Below are 16,264 nucleotides of genomic sequence, written 5' to 3' on the forward strand. Positions count from 1 at the left end.
GGACAAGCTCTTACATTATCCAACAGTTGCGACATGCCCAGCTGAAAAACTTCTATATTTAGTTTTACTTACTACTATAAGTAAAGTACTTTATATACTACTATTACTTACTACTATAGGTTAAGTACTTTAAAGTACTTCATATACTACTATTATTACAAGTAAAGTACTTTAAATTACTTTATATGTTACTATTATTACTTATTTTACTTAATAGAATTATTTAGTTTTACTGGAAGTACATTTTGATGCTAATACTTCTGTGCTTTTACTTTATTAAGTTTTTATAGATAAATGCATACTGTAAATAGACTGAGGAAAAAAGGTGCACAGGTGTAGACTTATAAAGAATCTTTATTGCACTCACTGGAAAACATTTTTTTGCAGACATAACAGCTCTGCATAACACGGTATAACGTAGTTGAACATTTTACAAGGTTTAAGTTGTGCATTTTGCTCAGAACAACAATTACTTCCCATTTTTTGAATAAAAATTGTCAACAAATTATTCACTGGACCATTGTTGTGAGGTTTCCTGTTATAGTGTCACGGATGAGGTTGGGAGAGCTGTCTATCTGTCCATCATAAGCGGGCGCATTCGGTTGCATGAAGTTGTTTGCAACTTCAGTGTTCCACTCAGACAAGAAATTGTCTTTCTGAATCCCACATACATTATGCAGTATACAACATGCTGCAGTTACATCTGGTATCATACAAAGGTCAATGTCATTCTTCTTCATCAAACAATGCCACCACCCTTTCAGGCACCCAAAGGCATTCTCAACCACCATCCAAGCTGAACTGAGGGTGTGGGTATATTGAGACTGTGTAGCTTGAGAGTTGATGATGCTGGATGTATCATTTCATAAGCCATGGCTTGATGGGGTATGTTGCATCACCGATTATGTGGACAGGGACTTCCACGCCATCAGTTACCGTGGATTTCTAGAAAAGAAGGAATGAAATAAAGTTATTCATATGATAACTGATAAAAAAAAATTACGTTACAGGTGTGGTCACTTTTTTGATTGTGGGCCATATAGAAAATAAGGAGACAAAAAAATCAGTAGGCCTACTCACCAGAAATTGTGATCAACCACAGCTTGCAAAACAATTGAATGCCATCCTTTCCTGTTGTAGTAGTCGGCGGGGTTATCTCTTGGGGAGATGGTGGGAATATGTGTGCCATCGGCTGCTCCGGCGCACTGAGGGTAGCCACGGCGTAAAAACCCACGAATTGTGTCATCCAGGTGTAGCGGAGTTAATGATTACACTTGCCATTACTAACTCTGTCTTAATGTTTATATGTATGTACACTGAATGAATGTATTATATGTCATCTGTTTCAATATCGTGTTATTTACTTTATTATTTACTTTATTATTTAATTATTATTCATTTTATATATTATTTACTTTATTATTTAATTATTATTATTCATTTTATATATTATTTACTCTGATATCTGATTATAATGGAGGTTGCCATGGAGACCGTTGTGTGTACGTAGCATTAGCGCCCTCTACTGCGCCCCTGCAGACTTGACAGGTGCACCCTGCATCTGGTCAACAGTCTGCATGTGCCGTCTCCGTGGTAGGTTGACTTTGAATTAGCTCCGTAAATATAAAGAGCATAAGCCTTGTTTTTATGGGTAAAATTGTGTTTCTGTAAATTGTATGTCGAGCTAAGCTTACAAAGTACTAGAGAAAATGCTGAATGTTGATATTAGTTGCCTCTTTGATTGTACTTTGTTGAACACGCCACGTTGTCGGTGACTTTGCTAGCTTAGTTAAAGCTAGCTGGCTAATCAACAGCAACTTCAACTGATATCATTTTGTTTTAGCATCTTTGAGAAGCTTTGCCGCTGTGAGACTGACTGTGGGAGATCTAACATCATCTCTGTATTATCAGGTACATGTTGTATATTTTTATATTTGTATTAATGTTAGCTTATATGTAAATAACTTGTAAACAGTCTGCATGTGCCGTCTCCGTGCATCTTTGAGAAGCTTTGCCGCTGTGAGACTGACTGTGGGAGATCTAACATCATCTCTGTATTATCAGAATAAATGGCGAGTTGGAGCCAAAAGTGACGGTGTGTGGACATCATTAATAACACAACGCAAAGAGAGAGTACACAACTGCTACAATGGTGCCGTGACCCGTTCTTCTCCTTGGTGTTTGCTGCGGACTCGACGTCAAGACCGGAGTTTCATCTGCTCCGCCTGTTGCGCAATCAGCTTTCCATGGTGCAGTGAGTCGCAAATGTGATTGGAAATCTGATGCTGTTACTTTCTAAGGACTATATTTTGTGATTAGCGGATTTGAGTGATTTAGAAGAAAATAACTTTACATATAGTAACTGTGTACATGTTATTGGTTTATTGCTATCTATAATTGTGAAATGTGTGGGTAAAAAAAAAAAAAAAAAAAAGATATTCTGCTAGGATTTTATTTTTTTCTTCCTCTTCTGTGAGTCGAAGCAATTTGTGTGTGGTTTGGGCATTATATATATATATATATTTTTTTTCCCTGTATGGAGGACAAAGTGTAAAAAAAAAAAAAAAAAAAAATCCCTGGATAGTCATAGTGTTAAGTTTTTTTTTTTTCTCTTTTCACTGAAAATGGATGGGCCTAATGTGTCGGGTATTGGCAGGGGTACGAGTATGTGGTTTAGTCCACTTTCAAATGTGGACGGTGGACGAACTAGGGTAAAACCTGTGACATCTACCCCTCATATTGCTAAGGTAAATAATGTGGGGTGTGATAATACTTATGGCACTGCTGATGTAGGTGCAGAGGGGCAGTTTACACCTTCTGATCAGGATGTTGAACATGTCCCAGTGACTGCTCTGAGTGACTTAGTGAAACAGATTGGGGCCAGTATTGGTGAAAACATTGTCTCCTGTCTTAAGTCCATTCCAGCTAATGATGTTAGTGTGCCTCATTCGTCCACTGCTGATCTTTCTAAGGTTAACCTGACAGTTAGCCATGAGAGCTATGAACCCCGCCCTTTCAGGGGAGACAACACTGACAGACTTTCAGTCTCTGAGTGGGAGGAATCTGTCAGGATTTATCTGAGTAGGAGGGGCATTGAGCTGTGTGACCAAGTAGAAGAAGTGCTCAATAAGCTACAAGGGAAAGCACGGGATGTTGTGAAGGTTGGGCTACGTAGCAAACCCTCGTTGGACTTGATGTCAGGCCCACAACCTGTGTTTGACATACTCAGACAGCACTTCAGTGAATCGGTGGTCTCTTTTATGCCTCTTGCTGACTTTTACGACACAAAGCCTTACCCCACTGAGACTGCTGTTGACTACTGGATTCGGCTTAACAAAGCCATTGACATTGCTGTGGATGGACTAAAGAGACAAGGCAAGACTCTTGACAACCCCGCTCGTGAAGTGACAGTTATGTTCATCACTCATTGTCCCGATCCTGAACTGTGTTTAATCTTCAGCTGTAAGCCACTGGAGGAATGGACTGCCACTGATGTTCAGGTGTGGCTGGACGAGCATCACCGTAAACGGCGTCTCCAGCAGCGTCAATCTGCAGGCCCAGCTGATCGCTTGCAGCCTGCCCAGGCTGAAGAGGTTATTCGCAGCCATGTTCAGACTACAGAGAGCCCTTCTACCCCGCAACCGCATACTGCCGGTAGACCATTTCCAAATGAGAGTCAGTCTCTTGAGCATGTCATCTCTCTTCTGGAGCGCTTGCTGCAGCGTGAGTCCTCTCAGCGTTCCAGGCCTCCTCGACCAGGGACTGGCAGCCGCACAAGGTCGCGGGGGCCATGTGCCGTTTGTGGGAATGATAATCATGACACTGTGTCCCACTGTAGGAGTGAACGTCTTTGCTTCCGCTGCCATGCTGCTGGACATCAAGCGATGACTTGTCCTGTCTCCCCTGGTCCTGCCTCGTCTGCTGCTCAGCCTGGCGGTCCAAGTCAGCAGGAAAACTAACTGGCCCACATGAGCAGGGGACTAGTGGAGGGCCAGTTAACATGTCCCCACAAGAACAGGAGGATGTTGATCTTGAATCTGTTTACTCACAGTTCTGTGCCTCAACAGATGATGACACTACCGTGATATTTCAAAACACGCAGAGGCTTTCTGCTACCGATAACCTTTTCTACACTGATGTGCTGGTCCAGGATGCTGTGAAGCTGCGAGCTATGCTGGACAGTGGCTCGATGGCCTGTTCCTTGAGCTCTCGCATGCTTCCCCTCTTGGAACAAGCTAATGTTGTTTCTCCGGGCTCTGTTTCTCCTACATCAGTTGTTCTCATTGGATGCGGGGGTTTGCGAACAACTCCTGTGGGAGTATGTGAGCTTCAGATGAAAGTACTTGATAATCGCATCTCAGTCCCCACACTCATTGTGGAGGGTCAGAGTGATGATCTCATTCTTGGCAGCAATGTCATCAAACATCTCATTCGGGTGCTGAAGCATTCTGAGGATTTCTGGGAGAAAGTGTCTCTTTCGGATCAAGGTTCCGAGGAGGAGGAAACGCTGCTGCAGCTGTTGACCACTGTGGAGAAATGGAGAGGAAATGAGTGTTCTGACAAGGTGGGCACTGTTAAACTCAAACATGCTGTGACCTTGGAGCCCATGAAGGAACACTTGGTTTGGGGCCGCCTGCCTAGCCATAAATGTCTCTCCGCTGGCAGCACGGTCATTGTAGAGCCAAGTGAGTCTCGCACAGTGCCACGGACAGTTATGGTGGGTCGTATTGTGACACCGCTGTGGGGCGACGGTTGGGTCCCGGTGAGAGTCACCAACCCCTCCACTAAACCAGTGACTCTGAAACGCAACTGTAAAATTGCTGACGTGTCCACATGTGTGGCACTGGAAGACTTTGACACTGACTACCTGTATGAAAATGACTCACCTGTTGATGTGAAATGCACAGTGACCAAGACAGCTGACAAGTCTGACACAGCCAGTGAGAAGAGCTTGACTGTTGACTCAGAGTGCCCTGCACACCGACCTTGCAATCCGACACTCCGTGACTTAGGATTGCAAGACATTGACGTTGATTCGAGTCATCTGTCTCCTTTTTGGAAAGCAAAGCTTGTTGATCTGTTGGCCAAGTATGAGTCCATTTTCTCCCGCCACAGGCTGGACTGTGGAAGAGCAAAAGACTTTGTCCACCGCATCCGACTGAGTGACAGCAAACCCTTCAGACTCCCTTATCGCCGTCTGTCTCCATCACACTACGAGAAGCTCAGAGTGGCCTTGAATGAAATGGAGGAACGTGACATCATAAGGAAGTCTACCAGCGAGTATGCCTCACCTCTTGTCCTCGTCTGGAAAAAGAACGGAGACTTGCGGCTCTGCACTGATTTTCGTTGGCTGAACGCGCGAACTGTCAGAGACGCGCATCCCTTGCCTCACCAGGCTGACGCCTTGGCTGCCCTCGGAGGGAATGCATTCTTCTCGACCATGGACCTGACCTCTGGTTATTACAACGTGGAGGTCCATGAGGAGGACAAGAAGTTCACTGCGTTCACCTCTCCATTCGGTCTGCATGAGTACAACAGGCTTCCACAGGGCCTATGCAACAGCCCTGCCACGTTCATGAGGATGATGATGGCTATCTTCGGTGATCAAAACTTCTTGAGCCTCTTGTGTTACCTGGATGACATACTGGTATTTGCCCCTGATGAACAGCTGGCGCTGCAGAGGTTGGAGATGGTATTTGAGAGGTTAAAGGCGCACAACCTGAAACTAGCTCCTAAAAAGTGCCACTTCATGAGACCTTCTGTGAAGTTTCTTGGACATGTGGTGAGGAAGGATGGCATCTACACTGATCCTGAGAAAGTCAAAGCCATCGTTGACTTGGATGACAGAGATTTGATGGAGGAGGGCACTGGCACCCCCTCTCCTACCAAGATCAGATCCTTCCTTGGAATGGTTGGCTTTTATCAGCAGTTCTTTGAGGGATACTCCTGCATCAGCAAACCGCTGTTTGCACTGACGTCTGGGATGAGGAGGCCTCGTCATGCCAAGAACAAAAGGAGCCCACCTGTGATCAGGAGGCTCACCTCTGCTGACTGGACACCTGAATGCAGTGAGGCTTTCGAAAAGCTGAAACAGGCATTGCTGGATAATGCTACCCTTGCTCACCCAGACTTTGGCAAACCTTTCTTGCTCTCGGTTGATGCCTCTTCCAATGGCCTCGGGGCTGTATTGTCTCAAGTGGTTGAGGGTAATGATGTTGCCCGACCCGTCGCATTTGCCAGCAAATCGCTCAACTATGCCCAGTCACGCTATCCAGCTCACAGGCTGGAATTCCTCGCACTCAAGTGGGCTGTTTGTGACAAATTCAGCCATTGGCTGAGAGGCCAAAAATTCACTGTATGGACAGACAACAACCCGCTCACGTACATTCTCAGTAAGCCGAAACTGGATGCCTGTGAACAGAGATGGGTGTCGAAACTGGCCCCATACGACTTTGACATCAGGTACATTCCTGGCCCTAAGAATGTAGTGGCGGATGCCCTCAGCCGTGAGCCATTTGTGCAACCGAGTGTTCTTCATCGCCTCACAACAGTCCCATACGGTGCACTCCTGGAGAAAGCAAATGCTTTGGACCTTGACTGTGTGCAGGATGCTTTCCGTCTGTCTTGTGATCCGTTGAGCCGGCTACATGTGCTTCATCCCTTGACAGTGGCTTCCAATACTGCAGTGGCTGTGCCCCTACATCCATCTATCTCCTCGCAGGCAGTGTCTGCTGTTCTGGAGCATTCTTTGGATCACGAGTGCCTGCCCCCTCATGCTTTGCTCTTGCCTCAGCTCACTCAGTCCATTCAACCACCAGAGCTGTCTGAATTCCACCCTCTGCCCAAGGACACGCTGATGGCTATGCAGCGTGCTGACCCCTGTTTGAATCGTGTGCTTCACTTTGTGGAACGTCAGAGAAGGCCGTCTAGACGTGAACGCACACATGAGCCTGTTGATGCTCTGCGGCTCCTTCGATGCTGGGACCAGCTCACCATCAACTCAGGTGTCCTGTATCGCACCTCTAAGGACGCTGTCACAAAGAGAAAAACTTACCGGTACGTTGTGCCCTCTGCCTTGAAAGAGAAAGTTCTCAGAGGGGTACATGACGAGGCGGGTCACCAGGGGCAGAGACGGACACTCTACCTGACGAGACAGCGGTTCTATTGGCATGGGATGGAGGAGAATGTCAAGGAGTATGTGCGGCGCTGTCACCGTTGTGTGGTCAGTAAGTCTCCTGAACCAGAAGCCAGGGCGCCACTCGAGAGTGTTAAGACATCCAGACCTCTTGAGTTGGTTTGCATTGACTTTTGGTCTGCTGAAGACTCCTCAAACAAGTCCCTTGATGTTCTCGTAGTGACTGACCATTTCACCAAGCTGGCTCAGGCCTATCTCTGTCCCAATCAGTCAGCCAAGGCTGGCGCTCATCAGCTCTGGAACAATTTCTTTTGCGTCTATGGCTTCCCTGAACGGGTGCACTCAGATCAGGGTGCGAACTTTGAGAGCAGTCTGATCGCAGAGATGCTCCAGGCTGCTGGTGTTAAGAAATCTCATACAACGCCCTACCACCCCATGGGCAACGGAGCGGTTGAGAGGTTCAATCGCACCCTTGGAAATATGATCAGAGCCCTTCCGCCGAAAGCCAAGCACAGATGGCCCCAGCACCTACGATCTCTCACCTTCTCCTATAATGCCACAGTTCACGAAACCACAGGCTTTGCTCCCTTTCAACTGATGTTCGGCAGAACGCCCAGGCTGCCTGTGGACATGATGTTTGAGTCTGTGCTTATGGATGACCAGATGATGGATTATGATGCCTATGTACAGTGTCTCAGATGTGACTTGGCGGAGGCTATCAAGATTGCCCAGGCCTCAGCCGCTAAGCAACAGGGGAGGCAGGCTGATCTATACAACCGCAAGCTGAGAGGTGCACCTGTGGATGTTGGGGACAGGGTCCTTTTGGCTAACAAGGGAGAACGCGGACGGAGGAAGCTGGCTGATCGCTGGGAGAGCCACCTCTACACTGTCGTGGAGAAACATGAGAACACTCACACTTTCAGACTCAAGAACTCTGCAACAGACCGAGAGAAAGTGGTCCACAGGAATCTGATTATGCCTGTGAATTTCCTGCCCGTTTCAACTGAGCATGAGAACTGTTCTTCAGTCAGTGGCCTGACCGATGGTGATGTGGATGAGTCTGTGTTGGATGCAAATGAGAGGGGCTCTGTCTTGCTGCCTGAATGTGGACCTGAGGACAGGACTGTCACATGGATCTCTCAGCTCCCAGCCTCCACGGGAGATCAGTCAACTACTGCAGAGGATGTTCCTGCTGCTGATGACTCAGTGGAAGCCGTTGACGAATCTGACCAGACTCTGCCTGACGATCCAAACTTGACTAGAGAGAACAGACCACACCAGTCTGGTCTTTGTGACCCAGCTGTGAACACTGACTGTTCTGTGGACTTTGCTGACTCTCGACCTGCTGTTGTTTCGCTGCCTCCTGATGCAGGTTCTGTAGTTCTGTCAGGGGCAAACCAAACCCTTTCCCGTGATAACACACGGAGAGTGACGAGATATGGGAGGGTTGTTAGACCTGTTTTAAGGCTTATTCAGCACATGAGCCAGAAAGTTCTTGCTGGTCGTTAATAGTTATGTGTAGTTGCATTGGTACATAAGTGAATGTATTGCTTCTTCTGCTTGGTGGGAGATTATTATCATTTTTTTTTTCTCTCTCAGAATATGACACCTGTAAGTGAGTATAGGTAGTGTGTATGTTCAGGTGGTTCATGATTGTACTGTCTTAAAGATGCAATATTTGAGTAGCCTAACATGTAGATGGGCATGTTTTCCTATGGGTGTTGGTAGGCTTTGCAAACCTTTCACATTCTAATTCTTAAGGAATAGTCTTTATGACTGGAATACTTGATATCTGTGATCTGAACAGTACTGTACACAGACAATTTTTTTTCTTATCTTCTGTATATTGTTGGTACCTGGTATGTTCTGTTCTATGGTGATCTGGCAGCTCAGTCTCACTTGTTTATTTTGGTTTGGCTTGAATGGGCAAGTGAAAATCAGCAGGGGGGAATGTAGCGGAGTTAATGATTACACTTGCCATTACTAACTCTGTCTTAATGTTTATATGTATGTACACTGAATGAATGTATTATATGTCATCTGTTTCAATATCGTGTTATTTACTTTATTATTTAATTATTATTCATTTTATATATTATTTACTTTATTATTTAATTATTATTATTCATTTTATATATTATTTACTCTGATATCTGATTATAATGGAGGTTGCCATGGAGACCGTTGTGTGTACGTAGCATTAGCGCCCTCTACTGCGCCCCTGCAGACTTGACAGGTGCACCCCGCATCTGGTCAACAGTCTGCATGTGCCGTCTCCGTGGTAGGTTGACTTTGAATTAGCTCCGTAAATATAAAGAGCATAAGCCTTGTTTTTATGGGTAAAATTGTGTTTCTGTAAATTGTATGTCGAGCTAAGCTTACAAAGTACTAGAGAAAATGCTGAATGTTGATATTAGTTGCCTCTTTGATTGTACTTTGTTGAACACGCCACGTTGTCGGTGACTTTGCTAGCTTAGTTAAAGCTAGCTGGCTAATCAACAGCAACTTCAACTGATATAATTTTGTTTTAGCATCTTTGAGAAGCTTTGCCGCTGTGAGACTGACTGTGGGAGATCTAACATCATCTCTGTATTATCAGGTACATGTTGTATATTTTTATATTTGTATTAATGTTAGCTTATATGTAAATAACTTGTAAACAGTCTGCATGTGCCGTCTCCGTGCATCTTTGAGAAGCTTTGCCGCTGTGAGACTGACTGTGGGAGATCTAACATCATCTCTGTATTATCAGAATAAATGGCGAGTTGGAGCCAAAAGTGACGGTGTGTGGACATCATTAATAACACAACGCAAAGAGAGAGTACACAACTGCTACACAGGCGCTGTCCGGTTGCAAGTTAAATGAACCGCTTGTACAACGTTCTAACTAGCGCCATTGTTACTTGTTGCACCAGCGTGCACACAGTTGACAAACCAACCCCAAACAAACAGGCGATGCTGCGGTACTCCCCGGGTGTTGCGAACCACCACAAAACAATTGCTAGCCTGCGCCGTGGATCGATGGCTTCGCGGTAGTTTGTTGTTTTACGTCCCAGTGCTGGGCCGATGAGTTCAATTAAGATGTCGAATGTAGAACGTGACATGCGAAAATGTGCCATCCACTGTTCTTTGCCAAAACGCTGAACTGCTTCCCAGAAAGCGTGTCCATGTCTTCGGTCCCGGACCCATATTCCCCGGTTTGTTGTGGTACCAAGGGAGACAACAGTAGCCATCAAAGACAATTTAAATGATGTTCTTCTTCTGAGATACTCACGGCGACGTCTAATAGATTCAGTCATGAAATCTCTTCGTCTTGCTCTTAGCACAGCTTGAATTTTGAACACCTCCATCAGCAACTTCATTGGACCATCCACTGTGTGAGGACAACCAATCCAAATCCAAACAACATTGGAAGAATGTCTGCACAATCGACGGTGTACATGGTAGCTGCTGTTCTTGTGTGCCTTGTTTGTTGTGCTTTTTTTTAACAATTACGCTCTACAAACTCAAGAAGGCAACGGGGACTGTGGGCTCTGCAGGAAGTTGCATGTCGGAAGCTGTCCACTGATTATGACGTGCACCCCCCCCAAACCCGCCCGTTTACAGCACCTCAGCTAATTAGTATGCATTGCTCCCGGGTGTGACCCAGGTCGTATCTGAATTGTCCAGCCCAGGGTTCAACCAGGGTTAACGTACCCTGGTCCAACCTTGGTCATTGGTATGAAAAGGGTATATGTCAGAGACAAAGATGGATGAAGCTACCAGTCCATAGAACCCTCACCAACAGGTATATTCATATTTAGCACTTTAGCTTTATTTCTAGAGTCTCTCTGAGTCGACTTTTGCTGTTTACAGATATGATTTTTAGAAAATGTTTTAGTCAAATTAAATATTATACAGTGTTTACATGAAATTGACCAATTGTTTTTCATAATTTGAAATATTTTGAATCCAAAATATTTGCAGATGACCACATGTGCGGTAGATGTAACTCCTGCGGAAGGCTCTTGTCCTGCTCTTATGTCAGAGACAAAGATGGATGGAGCTACCAGTCCATAGAACCCTCATCAACAGGTATATTCATATTTAGCACTTTAGCTTTATTTCTAGAGTCTCTCTGAGTCACCTTTTGCTGTTTTTGTTTTCTTTAATGCAGGTAAATCAAGGAAGTTTGTTTGTTATGATGGTAATCTATTGTGAATCAGGACTGCCAAACAGTTTCATGCAAAGCACTTAAAAGGATAATAGTAACGGTATATGGACGACAGGTTTGAAACTTCATAGGAATTTTCTTTTTTGTAAAATATCAATCTATTCTGGGACATTCACAACGTCCCCACAGCACACCTTACGCCAGTTTTTGAGTAAAAACTTTGTGTTAAGTATTTGACTAACTTGAGACCATCCATCCCAGGAAACAGAACATGGTGTGTGAAATGTACCTACTTAGCTTGTTTTATTCAGTATGGGTGAGGGCAGACAGAAGTTGATGGAGCAGGAAGAAATATTGTTGTAGAATTTGATATTTTTTCTCTGGAAGCTGCTGTGTTGGCATCCATTTAAATTTAAAGTTTTGTTCTTAAGAAAATGCACTCAAACTGAGTTCTGTTTTAGAGTCTCTGCCCTTCAACACATTAAAAAAATATAAGTCTATTTTTTGCCTCCTTTAAAAGGACTGTTTGTAACTTTTTAAGCGTATAAATGTACCGGGTCGGGACACATGCGCGTATGCATATGCGCGCTCGCGTGTGGCCAGCGTCCCCGCTTCTCTGCCTGCTTGCCTTCACTCAGACAGCGCGCGCGTTCTTGCGTACTCGCTCCACCTCTAGACATGAACGCGCGCTCACTCCACACTGCAGAAGAGTTAGTTTAGCTCTGAGAATATCTAGTAAATGTACAGTGGACGTTTGTGCAGAAATAAATGCTGCAGCTTCACCAGACAAACAGAGGTTTTCTGTGTCTTGGGAAGTGACGGGACTCTGCAGAGAGAAACCTTGTCATCTCGTTACCGACCGGGTGCCGGTGTCTCCCTGTTCACTCCGGCTGCGGGCGGAGGGATACGAGTTTCTCGCTGCGGAGCCCCGCTGCTGAAGCCCCGCTGCTGAAGCCTGCGCTGAGGCAGGAGAAGCAAACAAAGTATCAGCAGTGATTCATGGAGAGACCTTCATCTGGTCAGCTAGCATTACTGCCAAGCAGGTGAAATATAGAGTGATATTGTGGTTTTAGCTGACGTGTGTCGCCTCACTGTTTTGAGCGATGCTCGTTCATGTCTATGTAGAGCGAGCAAGCACGAGCCCGACGCTGACTTTCGTTGATTTCACGGCCACAGGTGTCGCTGTTAAGAAGCATTACTGAGAGTTACAAATAGTCCCTTTAAAAAATTGAAAATGTAGTAAAATTCACTTTAACTTTCGCAGTTTTTGGATTGTGATCATTTTTTTGTGAATGTTTTTCAAGTTTTTGTTACAGTGTAAACTGTTCGGAAACAGAAAATCTCTTCAAACAGAAAACTAGATCCTAAAGCAACTGCTCAATCTGCAACAACACAACAGGCTTTGGTGCTAGCTACCACAATAATTAAGAGCTACATCATGCCCTTCTATATATACACACATGTGGAAGGGTGTGATGTTGTGTTTTTCTTTATAATGTTTTTTACTATATCTGATAAAAGAAGAATGGGATGTCCAAAAAAAAGTATTTTCAGATGTCAGTACCTCTGTAGTCATAGGTACTCTAATATTTGACTTTAACTGATGTTCATTTACAACTTGGATGCTTCAGAGTCAGATTCTGAATTAATTTGGCTCTTAAAGGGACTGTTTGTAACTTTTTAAGCGTATAAATGTAGCGGGTCGGCACACATGCGCGTTCGCATATGCGCGCTCGCGTGTGGCCGGAGCCTCGTCTCCGCTGCCTGCTCTCCTTCACTCAGACAGCGCGCGCGTCCTCCACCTCTAGACGTGAACGCGTGCTCACTACACACTGCAGAAGAGTTAGTTTAGCTCTGAGAATATCTAGTGAATGCACAGGGGACGTTTGTGCAGAAATAAATGCTGCAGCTCCTCCAGACCAACAGAGGTTTCCCGTGTCTTGTGAAGTGACGGAGCTCTTCAGAGAGTTACGTTGTCTTCTCGTTACCGACCGGGTGCCGATGTCTCCTCTGCTCTCTCCGGCTGCGGAGAGAGCAGGGAGACACGCTGCAGAGCCCCGCTGCTTCAGCCTGCACTTAGGCAGGAAAAGCCAACACTAGGATCAGATCAAAATCATGTTCATGGAGAGACCTTCGTCTGGTCAGCTGACATTACTGCCAAGCAGCTGAAATATAGAGTGATATTGTGGTTTTAGCTGACGTGTGTCGCCTCACTGTTTTGAGCGACGCTCGTTCAGGTATATTTAGAGCGAGCAAGCGCGAGCCCGACGCTGACTTTCGTTGATTTCACGGCCACAGGTGTCGCTGTTAACAAGCATTTCTGAAAGTTACAAATAGTCCCTTTAACATTCTGTTTTTGTGCCAAGGGTTTTTTTATGAATCTTTTTGCTCCCTGTGAAAGAATAGGCCCTCGTGGGTCTAAATGGAAAAGGCACTTTAATCAACGTGTTATGTTAAAACGATTAAAACAAGTTCTCTCTCTAAAGGTTTTGCATTTTTTACATTCAATGTTTACTCCAGCTTGCTGTCAGAAGTGAAATGTTTGAGAGAGAGAGACTGGGCAAGCCTCTAGGGATTATATCATAAAGCAATCATACTGAGTTACCTGGATTCAGTAAAAAGTTCAATTGTGCAATTTAAATGAGTTTGATTTATTTTAGTTTAACTAGTGAAATTAATATTTACTATGAACTAAATGTAACTCTTTGTCTAATGACAAACCTGTGGTATGATTACTAGTTATATTAGGGTGGTGCTTAGCTTTAGGTGACTGACAGTGGTTGCTGGGTGGTTCAATGTGGTTAAATATAAGGAAAAATTTGCTGTCTGAGATGTAAAGAAAGAATAGCTCTTATGGTGGAAAGTAAAAGGTTTAAAGATTTGACTTTTTGTATGGTAGATATGGGTTGGACAACAATTTCTGGTTCTATGTTTCACATCAGTGGCGACATGTGTTTTGCTGGTCGGAATGATGGCTCAAGAGGCAGGAGAAGAGGTCAAAAAGGCCTCATGGTACAATTAAATAATCTATGAACAACTAAGCCTTTCCCGAGGCTTTTAACTGGCCCGGGGTGAAGGTGACTTGATCACAGGTCGTCATTTGTGTTGTTATTGGTTGCCAACCATCCAGCATCAGCAGGTACTCCCCAATACAAGCTGGTCAAAGGGCAACAGAGAGAGAAGAGATACGAACACATGAGAATGGTCAATAAAAAAAACACACATATAAACACACACACACACACACACACACACACACACAAAGTTTGTGCATCATTACTCGTCATTTTGTATCTTTGTATTTCATGCAAACAGGATGTAGGTACCCACATCTGATTGGATGACAACATTTTGTGTTCAGTTAGGTAATAACATAGGGGGTTATAAATACTGAACCACATCCAAAACCTCTGTGCAGTGGCACACTGACTAAGAACACATAACACTGTCCTTGCATGGATTATATTGAGGTGAGGGAAAACACTCAAAAAGCTCAAATCAACTGAAAATCATCAATGTCTTGTTTTCTTTAGAAGATTGTTTTTGCACTAGTTGTAAATAAATGTTTAAATATTAAATAAATATCACAGATTATTATAGCAGAAATCAAAAAACATGGAACCAGAAGTGACTGTCAACATGACTTACACTGTTAATGACATACATCCCTGCTATGAATCAGATAGTTATGTATTTACAAGCAACCCATCTGCAATATGTGTATTACTGTATATTTTTCTTGGCTTATTATCTTTTGCAACAATATGTGGAAACCTTCTTGTAATAATCTCCATCATGTACTTCAAACAGCTCCACACACCTACTAACTACCTTATTTTCTCTCTGGCTGTGGCCGACCTGCTTGTAGGAGTTTTAGTTTGTCCTTTCAGCATGGCATTCACTGTAACCACATGTCTGCATCATGAACATGTAATATGTAAAGTAAAAGACAGCTTTGATATAACACTGTGCACATCTTCTATTCTGCATTTATGTTGTATTTCCATAGACAGATATTATGCTGTGTGTCAGCCTCTGACCTATACAACTGCAATCAATGTTCAGGTTACTGTGATCATGATCCTGGTGAGTTGGGGGATTTCTGTTCTAATTGGAATTTGCATCACAATTGCAGGATTCACCCAAGGAACATGTGAAGATATTTGCTCAGTTGATGTAATAATAGCAAACACTATGGGACCTGTTCTCTCATTTTACCTCCCAGCAATCATAATGCTCTGTATCTACCTGAAGATTTTCCTTGTTGCTAAGAAACAGGTGAACAGCATCCAGAACACAACTTGTCAGAGCACAAAGTCTGGAGCAACCGTCAGTAAGAAGGAGAGAAAAGCCACCAAAACTCTGGCTATTGTTATGGGAGTTTTTCTTTTATGTTTGACTCCTTACTTTCTTTGCATTGTCTTTCAGCCTTTATCTTATAATCCCCCACCGGTTCCGGTGATTGAAACACTCAACTGGCTTGCACTGTCAAATTCAATGCTGAATCCACTTATTTATGCTTTCTTTTACAGCTGGTTCAGATCAGCTTTCAGAATGATCATTTCGGGAAAAATACTTCAAGGTAATTTTGCTAACTCAAAATTGTTTTGATTATTTTATGGCTCGCTAAAATATATACATGTCCATTGAGGGTGGAACAATAGAATGATATTTTCCCTCTGAAATGTAGAGTCTTAAGCATCACAATACCATGCACTGATAACACAATAAAAAAATAAAATAAAATCATCACTGTGTATTGTTACATGTGCTAGGGATAAATCAATGGTTCCATATGGATATATGTTCAGTAGGAACAAATGGGTTTAGGGTCTGAGTGCCACAGACAGAGAAGGTGATGAAGTTGGAAAAGTTTGGCAACAATATGAAAAAATATATAGAATAATAACCTTAGCATTAAAGTTACAATTGGTAATTTTAAAAAAGCTAAATAAAAATAAAAATAACTTTCTGTC

General features: G+C 43.8%; 1 protein-coding gene and 1 long non-coding RNA gene across 2 annotated transcripts; both read left to right on the forward strand.

Annotated features, from left to right (window-relative positions):
- Positions 1 to 1,939: 1,939 nt before the first annotated feature.
- On the forward strand, positions 1,940 to 9,916 carry LOC141756355 (uncharacterized). Its single transcript, XR_012591454.1, has 2 exons — positions 1,940 to 2,249; positions 9,667 to 9,916. It is a non-coding gene; the product is annotated as an uncharacterized LOC141756355 (long non-coding RNA).
- A 5,011-nt stretch (positions 9,917 to 14,927) lies between these two features.
- Positions 14,928 to 15,899, forward strand: LOC141756591 (trace amine-associated receptor 1-like). The gene has a single exon (XM_074616454.1). The coding sequence runs from the start codon at positions 14,928 to 14,930 to the stop codon at positions 15,897 to 15,899; it is 972 nt and encodes a 323-aa protein (XP_074472555.1).
- The last annotated feature ends 365 nt before the right edge of the window (positions 15,900 to 16,264 follow it).

The sequence above is a fragment of the Sebastes fasciatus genome, chromosome 18 (assembly GCF_043250625.1).
Source record: "Sebastes fasciatus isolate fSebFas1 chromosome 18, fSebFas1.pri, whole genome shotgun sequence".
Lineage (NCBI taxonomy): Eukaryota > Metazoa > Chordata > Actinopteri > Perciformes > Sebastidae > Sebastes > Sebastes fasciatus.